This window comes from Chlamydomonas reinhardtii, chromosome 12 (genome assembly GCF_000002595.2).
Source record: "Chlamydomonas reinhardtii strain CC-503 cw92 mt+ chromosome 12, whole genome shotgun sequence".
Lineage (NCBI taxonomy): Eukaryota > Viridiplantae > Chlorophyta > Chlorophyceae > Chlamydomonadales > Chlamydomonadaceae > Chlamydomonas > Chlamydomonas reinhardtii.
The window spans coordinates 4,417,163-4,429,940 of NC_057015.1; the positions used below are offsets into that span (position 1 = coordinate 4,417,163).

At 60.8% G+C, this 12,778-nt stretch overlaps 4 protein-coding genes across 4 annotated transcripts; 1 reads left to right on the forward strand and 3 right to left on the reverse strand.

Moving 5' to 3' along the window:
* Window positions 1-684: 684 nt before the first annotated feature.
* CHLRE_12g521000v5 (uncharacterized protein) lies at window positions 685-2,401 on the reverse strand. Its single transcript, XM_001696868.2, has 3 exons — window positions 2,141-2,401; window positions 1,802-1,977; window positions 685-1,604 (listed from the first exon to the last, which is right to left on the reverse strand). The coding sequence occupies exons 1-3, from the start codon at window positions 2,217-2,219 to the stop codon at window positions 1,365-1,367; spliced, it is 495 nt and encodes a 164-aa protein (XP_001696920.1). The 5' UTR covers window positions 2,220-2,401; the 3' UTR covers window positions 685-1,364.
* A 110-nt stretch (window positions 2,402-2,511) lies between these two features.
* On the reverse strand, window positions 2,512-5,125 carry CHLRE_12g521050v5 (uncharacterized protein). The gene is made up of 7 exons (XM_001696867.2): window positions 4,705-5,125; window positions 4,472-4,612; window positions 4,152-4,305; window positions 3,896-4,010; window positions 3,612-3,733; window positions 3,186-3,416; window positions 2,512-3,070 (listed from the first exon to the last, which is right to left on the reverse strand). Exons 1-7 carry the CDS (start codon window positions 4,814-4,816, stop codon window positions 2,941-2,943), a joined length of 1,005 nt encoding a protein of 334 aa, XP_001696919.2. The 5' UTR covers window positions 4,817-5,125; the 3' UTR covers window positions 2,512-2,940.
* A 130-nt stretch (window positions 5,126-5,255) lies between these two features.
* CHLRE_12g521100v5 (uncharacterized protein) lies at window positions 5,256-8,067 on the forward strand. The gene is made up of 9 exons (XM_001697004.2): window positions 5,256-5,511; window positions 5,604-5,786; window positions 5,913-6,002; window positions 6,168-6,188; window positions 6,392-6,563; window positions 6,650-6,884; window positions 6,993-7,131; window positions 7,244-7,371; window positions 7,502-8,067. The coding sequence occupies exons 2-9, from the start codon at window positions 5,655-5,657 to the stop codon at window positions 7,548-7,550; spliced, it is 966 nt and encodes a 321-aa protein (XP_001697056.2). The 5' UTR covers window positions 5,256-5,511; window positions 5,604-5,654; the 3' UTR covers window positions 7,551-8,067.
* An 878-nt stretch (window positions 8,068-8,945) lies between these two features.
* On the reverse strand, window positions 8,946-12,775 carry CHLRE_12g521150v5 (uncharacterized protein). Its single transcript, XM_043068378.1, has 5 exons — window positions 12,587-12,775; window positions 12,190-12,476; window positions 11,938-12,037; window positions 11,037-11,657; window positions 8,946-10,811 (listed from the first exon to the last, which is right to left on the reverse strand). The coding sequence occupies exons 2-5, from the start codon at window positions 12,462-12,464 to the stop codon at window positions 9,933-9,935; spliced, it is 1,875 nt and encodes a 624-aa protein (XP_042918473.1). The 5' UTR covers window positions 12,465-12,476; window positions 12,587-12,775; the 3' UTR covers window positions 8,946-9,932.
* Between the last annotated feature and the right edge of the window lie 3 nt (window positions 12,776-12,778).

Genomic DNA, 12,778 nt, shown 5'->3' on the forward strand with positions numbered 1-12,778 from the left:
GACAACGAAAATGCACAGAGAGCTTGGTGTGGTAAAAGGGCACGGTCACACGGCCCCATGTCGTGGTTGGCTCCGACCCCCGTTCGCCTTGCTCACGGTTCCGGTATCGCCCGCGTAGATGGATACTGTGCAGGTCACGTATTCCTTAATCTCACACGGTGGTGGACATTGCATGTTATCAGTGCACTGGTGGGGCCCCCACCGAGGTTGGCTCCCCGAGGACCATCCCGCGGAAACATTGCAAAAGTTGTTTGCGTCCGGTACGTGCTCCTGCCCGGCTAGCCGCACGTACGCAGCAAAAGCACCTGTTGCTAATGCAGGATGAGCCTCTAGCGGTCTAAGACGTCGTTGCGTATGCGTTGCTGGTCTTGAGCAGCATTCCTACGTGGGGAGGGGCTGAGGCCCAAGCCGCGGATGTGGCAATAATACCCCACAAGACTTCACAGTAAGTGTGCAAGCAGTCCCTGGCTAGTCATCAAGTCCTCTTTCTGGCGTTCCTGCTACAGCGGATGACCTCACGGCCTCACCCTGGGGTGGCCCCACTGGGGTACCTACCCACCCCCACCTGGCCAAAGCATGCTGCGCATCTACGCATAATCTCTCCATGGCTGCAATCCCACCAGTGTGTCTACACTGTGCTCGTGTGAGGTTGTGTGCAGTTTTGTGCGTCGCGCAAAAAGGAGGAACGGAGTAACCTTACAGGTGCAACCCACAAGAGCCAGACCTGCAGACCACCACGTTCCCGTTGCGACACCATATCTGTAACGTCGTCACGCCTCATCATCATGGGCATTGCAACATTACGATACTGCGCAGTACATGCATGCAAGCTTGAAGGTAGCATCTTCTGACCGCATCAGAAGGTCCGATGTTGGATCACACTCCGCATGGCATTTACTGCACACACCCGGTCCCGCCCAACCATCCCCCGCATGGCAACCCATCCGGCTGCCATCATTGGTAACCTCCGTACTACTAGAGGTGTGCGTATTGACTACTGGTAGCATAGGTAGCACATATCAAATCGACCGTCCGGAGGTCCGAAGTCTTATGGTACACTGGGCGCTCTACGGTATTTCGAAAGTCAGCAGAAGCACAAACGCAATCCCGTCTACACATGTCAGTCTCGCCACATTCGTAAAAAGCGGTAGCACATCACTGTCAAACGAAATCTAAAAAGCGCAATGCGCGCCCGGCTCCGTATCGCGGGCACCCCCACGGGTGCAGCTCTTGCCTCCCGCACTAGCGCTCCCATACCTCTTTCCTTGTCCGTCTCTCTCTTGTCCGTCACCCTCTTCTAAGAATCTCCCAATGCCTCCACGATCTCGCTTGCATCAGGTCAAAGTCAGCTCCTACCAGAGCTCTTACGCGCGCAGCGCCTCCTCCAGCAGCCGCCGCGACTCCTCCGCCAGCCCGATCTTGGTGACCATCACCTTGCCTAGCGCCATAGAGCGGGTCTTGCCCGACGCCACTTCAAAGGCCTGCTCGTCCAGCAGCTTGGCCTCCACCACATACTGCGCCGCCTCCTTGCCGCGCACGAACTCGCCGTCAGCGCGCTTGACGGACAGGCACGGGAAGCGGAGCTGGCCGTCGTCTACCGAGGCCTGCGCGGTGCAAGGAAGCAAGGGAAGAGGTCGCGGCAGTGCTTAGCTGGCTGTAATACGGGCAGAGATCGTTTCGAGGGCTGCTACATGGCGGTGCATTAGGTTGTAAGGAGCAACCTCCAGTCTGCGCTCGTGCGAAACCCCAGACACGACGTCCCCAGCTGCCCTGTGGCTCCAACTCACGCCCACGCACGCACCTGGATGGACCCAGAGCTCAGGACAAACCATTTGCCCTCCTCCACAAGCTGCTGTCCTGATGTCGTCTGAATGACTGCGTACTCGGCGGTGGTGGTAGCGGGGGCCCCCGCTTGCCCCTGTACCCGTGGCCGCTCGGCTGCCGGCACAGTTGCGGCGGCGCACACAATTGGGCGAACTGCGCAGCACAAAACATTTAAGTCAAGTTTTGTTTTGCGAAGGCGGGGCCCGCTGACACGTCGACAGCGCAACGACGGTGGGCCACCACAAAAGCAAGCGCAATTCTGTTGTTATTCGACGTTCGCCTTAGCGACCCCGCAAAGTGCCCCAAATTGCTATACCTGCACGGATTGAGGCCCTGGAGGGAGCTACCACTGGGCAGCGTCCGCTGGTCGCGGCGAGGCAGCGAATGGAGGCCATTTATCACGAGTCGCTTCCTAGTAACCCTGTCGGTTGCGCGCTGAGCTCTGGCTTTGCAAAGCTTGTAGGTTGGAAAAAGAGACAAGCAAGGAGGATTACGTTGCTGCTAGCGGGGGTTTTGCGAGCCAGGCCAACAAGGTCGAGGGCTTTGTCTCAATTTATGCTCAGATTGTTGCAATTATAACTGGAGTGTCCAAAGTGCTGCGTTTGTGTTCTGGTGGCGCGTAAACCAGATTTTGGCCTCATTCTCCAATGCAACCTCCGCGCTTTATGCGCAACTGCAGAAGAAGCAGGCTGATTGCATTTACATTACGCGCTCAGAGCCACCTTCAGCGGCGCGTGGAGCACAACGCGAGGCTCCGACACCCTCCACACACACAGACACGCACACGCCCTGCGACCAGAATGCGCAACGTACCCAGGGCCCTTGCGCGCTCGGACTGTTCACTCTATAACTCCCCCATCGTTCACAAAATCGCTCATCTGCAAGGAGTAAGACAAGCACGCCACCTGATGACCCCGGCACGAAGTGGCTCGCCACCAGGTCGCACAGACATCCCACTTCACGGCGTCGGCGCGCCCGGGCTGCCATCTGCGCGATGCGGTGTATTAACATGTCCTATCAAGTCCACCTGACGCAATCAACTTGCTGGATTCCGCGGCAACGGCGCACCTGTTTCCTTCCCGTCCTCACAGAGAGCCTCAGGCGTGCCGCGTGTGTTCAGTAGTCCCTCAGCCGTGGCTTGACGCCATCCATGGCCGCCTTCCGCAGGATGCCCTCCGCCCGGCTCTTGAACATGCCGTGCACCTGCCGCTCACGGTCTTTGTCCACGACCTCACGCTTGCCGGCTCTGCAGGTTTCAAATGGCAACGACGGTACCGGTCAGCCCCACACTCACTTTGCAGTGGAGCCCAAGAAAGTGATTAGCACGCCATGCCCCCCAGAGCGCAAAGTGGCGCACTCACTTCTTGCTATGCAGCAGCATGGGCGGGATGCGCAGCCTGGAGACGTCCACCTCGCCGGCGGCGGCACCTGCCTTGAGCGCGCCGCAGCACTCGTGGTAGCGCAGCCCTGTCTGGTCGCACAGTGCTGTGGGGCCCGCCCACGACAGCTTGTGCCGCAGCGAGCACGAGGTCAGATCCCGCTTCTCAAGCGCCACTGCCAGCTTTTCCTCCGCCTCCACGCGCTTCATGAACCTGCGCGTTAAGCAGAAGACAATTATGCGCGGCCACGTGCAAGCGCCCGATGTTGCCGCTGGGGCTCCAAACGAACGTACCGCCGCCAAAGCGCCACAGCGCTAAAGCGCCGCCTTTGCTTGCTAGCGCTCAGACGCCTCCAGGGACATGCATCATTCAGCCATCCGCATGCTGCACGCTGCCTTACGCTCGCACCTTCGCATTTCCCGCTGCTCCTGGGAGCCCTTGGGCAGCGGCATACCGAACTCCGTGGCGTAGCGGTGCATCTGACCCGCGTTCTCCCGCGTTTCCAGGAACTGCTCGATACAGTCCTTCACCTGCAAGGACGCAGGTATGCAGCCAGTTGGCGCTACCCACCTCCACGTGCAAGAACACGCACGCGCCACATCTGGCACTGCGTACCCATTACCACCAGGCCAGAAGCAAACTGCAGACGACACCTGACGGAGGCCGCGGGGAGCGCAACTCGTTATGCGCACCTCCAGGTCAATGTAGACGCCCGTGCGGTCCGCGATGGCCTGCAGCAGCGCCCGGTTCTTGACCACGTCCTCCCGCTTGGCCAAGATGAGGTCGCTCTCCTCCTTGGTTACCAGGCTGAGAGTGTACGTGGGGCGCAGCAGCAAAGATAAGATGTGACATACCAGTATGTAGCCCCGTATGATCGCGTGCACAGCACCCCTACACAGGATTCAGCCAGACAGCTCAAGCGCCAAGCAACGCCGCCTGCATGCGTACCTGCCAATGTGCTCGTGCTGCTGCATGCGCAGGAAGGCGATGCGCCGCTGGTCCTGCATCGTCCGGTAGTCGTAGTGGTCCGGTGATACGGACGGGCGCCGGGGGCGGGGCGGTGGGGCACCTCCGCGCATCTTCTTGCAATACTCCACATACCCTGCAAAGCAATTGCGCGTGGAAGATTTTCACAATGCGCGCGGAAATGTTCCGCTGACCTCTCCATGGCGCACCACCCGGCACCTGGTGAGCACCACCACAGCCATTGCAGCATCCCGCCTCTTGCAGAACGCGCCAGTCCCGACGCCAGCAGCCGCCCTCCCTACCCTGCATGTCCATGTTGCGCATCTCCTCCAGCTGCTTGATATCATCCGCCTCTGAGCCCGGGCCGCTGCCGCCGCTGCTGCTGGCACTAGCACCCGACGTCTGCCGCTCCATCGCTGGACTCGCCGGCAGATGTTCGCCGCCTGCACAGCGTCAGGCGGCGTTACTTCCTGTCCTGACCAGTGCGGTGTTGCTGACTCAATTGAGCATGGGGTATCTGATGAGATGTACGCACCTGGGAAGAGGTTGCGCAACCAGCGAGGCATAAAAGGGCTGCTGCTGGGAGGGGCAGGGGCGCTGGTGGAGGCGGTGTCCGCCGCAGACGCCGCGACAGCGCCTGTAGCCATACCGGAGCCGGTCGTTGGCGCAGCAGCTGCACTGTACGCACGGTTGTGCACAGTAAGCCATGGCACTGTCTGTTGTGCAATCACGTCTGAACCCGGCGAGAAAGATGATGTCGCTGATGATACACTGAGGCAAGCGCCATGCGACGCATATGCATGTTTGCTAATGGCTGTTAACAATGACGTCTTAGAGCTGCCCGGTCGGATCAGGAGCCACGCAGCTTGCTGCATGCATGCCATCCTTGTTGCAGCCCTTAGACTTAGCACCTTGTCACGCACAGCTAAGAGGAATTCAGTACTCTGCACTGCTGCATAACCATTTTAAGGGCTGTGAAGCATGTGTTTCGGCTAGTTTCGTCATGGGGCTCGATCCAGCCATCCAAGCGCATTCAGCCAGTCGTCGTGCTACAATTCAGCTTTCAACCACACACTAGTACCCGGAATGTTCGTGCTGTACTGATTGCGATATCTCCTTCAGCAGCTGTCACATTGACCAGTTCACTCTCAGCTTCTTGACTCTTTCCAGTGCCAGGAATAGCATTATGGCGCTTTATAAAGACCAAGCCTCAAGACTAGCATTACTGCGGCGGCTTCCTAAGTCGGGTAAAAGCCCTGGTGACAGTCCTGAGTTGGACCCGCGCAGCCAATACCAAGCAGAGTTTCACCGTCCGCCCGAGCTAGTAAACGCCTTGGTGCAGGTGAGCTCAGGCTGAGATTCAGGCATGTTGGTCAAAGGCCCTCATGCTTCACAGTTCACGACTGCCATCTGAAAACGCGTTTGGCAACGCAGAAGCACTTCTTTCCTGCCGAGGGCGCGGTTCCGGAGGGGGTGGGCGAGGAGATGCCCCAGGAGGGAGGCAGGGGCGCGGAGGAGGTGGGGCAGCGCCTGTCCGACTACCAGCGGCTCGTGCGGCGTCGGGCAGCTCAGACCAGCCGGGAGATCAAGGCCGAGCAAGACGTGAAGCTAAAGCTGGTCAGTCGCACTGGTATTTACACATCAACGGGTCGCGCGGGGGCCGAGGGGTGTAAGGAGCGTAAGGCGTTCTATGCACGTGGCGTTGGCAGCTACTGACCTGGTTTGATGCCTCTTCCGCTGCAGGCGCAAGCCACACGGGACAGATTGCAGGCAGCCAAGGACTTCGGGACGCGTGTGGCGGTGGGCAATGCCAAGGTGCTACTGCGCAACAAGGTGGGCAAGTGGTTGACACAGCATGCTTTTGACGGAGATGCACGGGTGTATCAGGGGCACAAGAGAGCCGCTGTGGTTAGCGTTTGCGAACACGTTGCGGGCCATGGTTTGGCTTCCAGCCAGGCCCTCATGTACTTTGCACCCCATTCCTTCTCGCGTGTACAGGCAGCGGCCTCTGCAGTGGAGGTACGGATGTTGACTTCAGCTGCATGCCTCCTGCCGCTGCTGCCATCGCTGTCTTCAGCTATAGTAACCATGATTGCACTTGCCTGTTAGAACCTCGTGGGCGAGTGCCTGGACACCTTGAGTCCGGGGCTCTAGCACAGTCAGAGTCTGTTTGGTGTGGAGCTTATATGCGACTGTGTTGCCATCGTCGGTCGCATGCGCAGGTGGCACACGAGGAGGTTGCCGTGCCGGTGGCAAGTGCACGGCCTGCCCCTGCTGCGAGCGGGCCCACGGTGCCGCCCGCAAGGCCACCCGCTCCCAAGGGGCTGTGTGTGCCGGACCAGCTGATGCTGGAGAAGGAGCACTACCCGCCATCGCCGCCGACGCCGCCACCGAGTGAGGCTGCTTGAAATCATTGGTACACCGTGGATAGGGCAAGCGGGAACACGCCGCGACGTCTGCTGGCTGCCCTATGGTTGCAGAGGCGAAGGATGAGGCGCTGCTGGACCAATCAGTGCAGACGCCCGTGGAAGAGCCGCGGCGCCCGCCGGCTAGCGTTCTCGCACGCCAGCGGCTGCTGTCGCACTGCCCCGCGGAATCAACATCGGCTGCTGCGCTCGCGGAGCTGGCAAACCTGAATCGCAGCCTTGGCGTGACGCCCGCAGACGTTGCCCGGTCGCCAGAGCTGCTGCCCCAGCCAGGGGGCTTCCGTACCCGGTGCGCACCGGCCCTAGACTCGTTGTAGAACATGCTCTGTGGCCTGCGACGAGGTGCCCATTTCTTTACTGGTATGGTTTACGCGCGCTTGACATCCACGCTTTGCAGGGTGCTCCAGCCAGTACAGGCAGCAAACGTGCCCGGCGCTGGCAGCCCTAGCCCGAGTGGCAAGCTGTACAAGGGCAAGTTGCTGCCGGTGGCCATCTCGTCGACCGACAAGCTGGGCTTGTCACGAGTTGCCCAGAAGGTGCGGTCCGGCGCAGCGGCAGTGACACCACACCGTAAGCATGTCCCTTCTCGTAATGTCGCATCCATGGCAGATAGCCTTGCTTGACTCAAGCCGGTCTGGACGCTTGCAGGTTGCGGACTTGGGCGACAAGCTCATGCTGCCACGGCTATGCTCGTGCCCCAACAACGCGAGCCCGTTTGACCCGCTCTACGTCCAGAAATGTGCCCGCAATTGCCCCCTGTACGGGCAAACTGCCAGGTATGGAAGCGCACGTCTGTCTTGCGTTCAAGAAGTGTGTGGTGCATCCACAGTTCTACACGGTTTGTGCGTAGCACCAGATGCAGACATCGAATCTTCCCAACGGTCGCCCCGACGCCTCCCTGCGCAGGTATCAAGCGCTGCTGACCTCCATCCTCAAGGCGGCCGATGTCATCTGACACTGCAGCCTCTATCTGGGCCTGGTTGCGCGATCAACAAATCCTTTAGCGGAAGTCAGAAGGCGCAAGGCTTGATAGCCCGAATCTGGCTGTTCACGGGAGTCTGTCCACGAAAGTATTTGGGCTTGTTACGAATGTTCACGGGAGAGGGCCGACACGAGGCTGTAGCGTGGTGTGGCGTACGGTAGTTGGTTGTGCAATGCGCGCGGCGTGAGGCTGAAACAGCAGCAGCCTTCAGCGAGCGGGATAGTAGTGCGTGATGGCGTGCAGTACCATACTTGCGGGCATCCACACGTGTCTTGATCTCGGCAAGTGCTTGACTGTTGTGGCCCAGTGGCCCTGCGACTGGCTTAAGCGGCACAAACACTAAACCAGCTCCATCTTGCAATGTAGGTATGTAAGTCATTCAGAAAGCTGTGCGCGCACTTGGAAGCTGGATGTTGGATGCAGCCTGTGCAGCACGCACTTGGAAGTTGGATGCAGCCTGTGTTGCTGCCGTACCGTGGGAACCCCGGCCCGCTGCTCATCCCCTCCGGTCTATCCTCGCACCCTCAATCGCGGTTGCTTTTCAGGCGGCACTTGTGAACCGGTCAAAGAGCTTACCAGCTGAGGCAACCGCCAGGCACCTTGCAACCAAGCTTGCAACTGTGCCGTAAACGTGCACAGCGCCCAGAGGCAGGCCCAGTTGCGGCCTCAGACTGCAGACGTGGCGTGGGCTCAGCCCACTTTTTGTCCCTTGCGAGGGACCGATCAACCCACCCCTATGTAAGAACCCACCCCAACCCCCTTAGGTTTTAGCCAGGTCGGTGCCAATCACATGCTCTCAGCGTTGCCATGCATTGCGTCATGTTACAAGTTGTGGACGCGACTCCGCCGCTGAAGCGGGTACCTGCACGCAGGGAACTGCGGTCTTCGTGCGGGGTTGGGAGGGCGTGACCACGCAGAGAGCGCAGTCAGGCAAATGCAAGACGGGTTGGCGAGAGCCACTCTTGAGTCTTGAACACACCATGGGGTCATGTCGCACACGTGGAGGGCACCTGTACCTACTACCCTGGCAGACCCTGAAAGCAGATACTAAACGCTCTCGCCGCACCCTTTTGAGTCATGGGGTCAATGTCTGGCGGACTCCCCACCCCCACTGCAGCGCCGCAGAGTACTGGCTGTGCTGCATAAGACGAGCCCATCCACACAGTGTCTCGGAAGCAGGCCGCGCCGCCGCGGTAGCCTGAAGGCCGTTTGGTCATGCAAGGGTCTCCTGGTGGCTGGCTGCCCTTGGCGGGACCGTGGGCGGGACCAAGTGTGGAGCAATGCACTTACCACATGCACGGGAGACCGCCGGGGCTATTGTCAGCACATGGGCTCGAGCTCCCGACGCCGTGCGTAGCGAAGGTTCATGACGTTCAAAAACGTTACAGACGTTGCACATACGATACATGGCACCGACCGGCAGCTCCCTGCCCTTGTGGCGTGCCGCTTCACCCATTCAAGGCCGCGCCCCTTGAACGAGCGTGACACGCTATCGCGTCCGAAGACACCTTTGCATCGTGCATCTCAGGGTTAGCCATCCTGATGCATTCTTGTCCGTCACAGACGAGACGCGCCTTTTACCCGTCCCCGCTCACACACGCTCGTTACAGACACGCTTTTCCAAACGCTCACACCTCAGCCCGCTCAATATTACGTCATGTTAGATATGGTAAGTCAGGAGTCTTGGAGGGACTGACCGCAGTTGGTGCACGATACAGATGACAAGCATATGCCCGGGCGCTCAGTAAGGTCTGCAGCACCAGGCTTGACGCCATGCAGCTCTCCGATGTGATATAGCTGCTGTCACTTACTCACGCATGAGCCACTCAAGTGAAATTTCTTCCGAACGATTCGTCAAACCGCGCGACTGCTGCGCATGATGCCTCGCACTCCAAAATTGGCATGGGCGCACTGCAGGGACACTTAAACCACACAACACAGCACATGGCTAGATGGGCGCTAGGCCAGCACGGAGCTGCACCAAACGCGGACACGGAAGATGACAGGAAGGAGACCGGTAGGAAGACTCACACGTCACATGGAAATTCACGCGCAATGCACAGAACGACCCACTCGTTCACTCCAGATATCGCTCTTGATGATACAGGAGCCACACCAGCGTGATGGCTGAAGGTCTCACCGCACCCCCCCCGTTGTAATTTTTGAAATAGTCGTTGTTCAATCACACAGCCATGCTGCACTGCTGCACCTCGCGACCATGCTCGCGCTGTAGGGCCACAGGCTCCCTTCTCCTGTGGCCGTGCGAGCATCCTGCCGCTTGGACAGGGCGGGCCGTCGCTCCATCAGCTCCTTGGCAAAAGCTCCGCTGCCGTAGACTACGGCGCATCATGCTCTTCACCTAGCACCCGAGTAAGCGGCCGCCGCCTGCAGTGCGTAGCCGGCGTAGCTGCCAGACGACGGGCCGCTGTACGACGACCAGGCCGACGGCCAATTCGCTGCTGAGGCCACGCCCTGCCAGCCTCCGCCCCCACCCGCGGCGGCGGCGGCGGCCTGCGCCTGCAACATCTGCGCTGCGGCGCTGCTGCCACCGCCACCGATGAGGGCAGCGGCCGCCGAGGGGTGCACCTGCTGCGCCTGGAGAAGGTGCTGCGCCTGAAGCGACTCCAGCGCAGCAGCGGCTGCGAGCGAGTTCCCTCCGCCGCCGCCCTGCAGCCAGCCACCCACGCCCACGCCGCCTAGCCCGGCCGCCGAGTGCAGCAGCGCGCTGCGCTGCAGCGGGTCCAGCCCCGCCAGGCCCGCCGCCGAGTGCTGGCCGTGCAGCGCGGCAAGGCCCTGCAGCTGCTGCAAGCTGCTGAGCTGCTGGAGGCTCTCCTGCTGCTGCGCCTGCTGCATGGCCTGGTGCTGTTGCAGCACTAGCAGTTGCTGCCGCGTCAGGCCGGCGTCAAGCAGGCTGCCACCATTGTCCTGCGCAAGCAGTGGGTGGAGGCCGCTGGGGCCGCCGCCAGGGCCCATCACAGCCGCCAGCGCGCCCATGCTGGGCGGCATGCTGAGGCTGGCCGCGAGCTGGGCGTTGGCAATGGAGGAGGCAATGCTAGCGCCGTTGGCGTACGCACCCGAGCCACCGCCGCCGCCCATTGCGAGGCTGCTGCTGACGGCGTTGCCGTCCAACTCCGCCTTCACGCGCACGCGGCGGCCCTGCGCCACATAGCGCTCCTCGCCACCGCCCTCGGCGTCGTCCGAGCCCTGCTGAGGAGGAGACGGCTGCTGCGAGGCCTGCAAGCGCCAAAACACGTAGTCACTGTCAGCAACATAACATAGTATCAATGCATGCATGTACTCTCACACCCGAATATCTACGCAGTGCGTTCACAGTGTCCGGTGCAAGCGGGGCGGAGCAACACCCAAGTCGTGATATTCACCAAAATGCACTTCGCATCTACTCAGCCGCTGGCGACCCTAAGCAAGAAGCCATAACCACAAAAAGGTACAATGGCTCACCTGCGAGCCGCCGCCGTGCTGCGGGGAGGAAGACAGCGGGTGCTGCTGCCCGCCGTTCCCGGCCGGAGGAGGTGAGGGCGAGGGCGACCCCGTGTGCCCGTTGCCGGCCGCCAGCGACTGCGCAATGCCACTGCCCTGCCCGTGCAGAGCGTGCAGCTGTGCACTGGCCTGTGCCAGCGCCGCCGCCGACATGCCGTTCGGCAGGTCCTCGGCGCTGAGGTGCCCGTTCAGCAGCAGCCGTGTCTCCAGGCTGTGCTGCCCTGCAAGGTGCTCCCGCAGCGCCAACTCACTGTTGAACTGCGCCGGCAGCCCACCCACACCGCCCAGCTTCAGGCCGGAGATGGTTCCGTGGCCACCCAGACCGTACGCCGCGGCGCTATTCGCGGCCAGCAGCCCTGTGGGATCGGTGGCCGCGGCGAGCGCCAGCGCCGGGCTGATGCCGTTGTACCCGCCCCCGCCTCCGAGCCCGAACATGCCCTGTCCCGCCGCAACCGCCGTGAGCTGCTCGGCGAGCGAGGGGCTGTTCTTCTCACGCGCGGCTTTGCTCTTGCTCTTGCGCCGACCGGAGCCCGGAGCGATGTTCCTCAACGTGCCGCCGGCAGTCCAGTACCGCTGACACGTCTGCACGTAAACAAGTAAACGGGAGCAGAGGAAGCCACAGTGGTGAGGATATATTGAAGGCTCGATAAGTAGGCGCCAGGCTGGCTTATATGCGGCATAATTAGGCTGGGGTCGCGTGTCTCACGGTGCATTCAGGTCAAGGACAAACGGTCATAACTTTAGGACACTAAAGCAAAGACCCTAAGTACATCTTTGGACGTCAAATAGATGGGTATGGACCCTGCGCCACACAGTGTGGGCACCCAGAGAGCGTCCGAAGGGAATAACGCTCATTGCTTGCCTTGCAGTAAAAGCGGGGCTGCTTGATGTTGTAATTGTTGTAGTAGCAGAATTTGGTGTCCATGCTGTTGCAGCGAGGGCATGCCTCCTTCTTGTCGGGGCTGCAAGTCAAGAGGAGCAAGGGCAGGAGCAAACGGCCAAAAGGGGTCATCGTGGCGAAAGCGGGCAGACCTTGCAGGCGCCTGCCGAGGACCCCATATAATAGCGCCCAACCTGCTTAATTGAATGGGAGCGGCGGCGCTGCTCAACTCACCGTGGAAGCTTGGGGCGAGTTCCATCCGCTTTGAGGGAGCCTTTCTGAGCCTGCTCCTCGTCGTCCTCCTCCGGGCTGCTGTCCCTGTCCGATGCCGGGCGCTTTTTGTTTGTGAACGTTGTCACTTTGCGAGCATCCGGCGCCGGGCTGGCGTCGCGCGCAGGTCGTCGCCTCGCCCCTGCGCGGTCGCCCTCTCCCTGGTCTAGGTCAGCCGCGACGCCTGCGGCCCAGTCATCCAGCTGGCCAGAGGCAGCACGCGAACCACCGTCTACCATGGCCACCACAGCCTGCGATCGCAACGAACGTGACTTTAAAGAGCACCCCAAGAATTGCAAGGGCAACGGCCTGCGGGCTGCAGCGTTCTTCTGCTAGGCGCTGTGCGGATGTGCGCTCTTACCGCTGCTGAGCGGCCACTGCAGCGAAGCAAAGGTCGTTCCAGCGCCTGGCGCTGGCTCTACAAGCCGCCTGGCAAGCAACGTGTATCAAGACCGCTATGATCCGAGCATCAACGTCTCTAGGAGTCCATTATTCAGGAGTGCGGTAACTCTTAAATTTTTAGAGTTGACCTGGGCAGGGCTTCGCCAAGGTG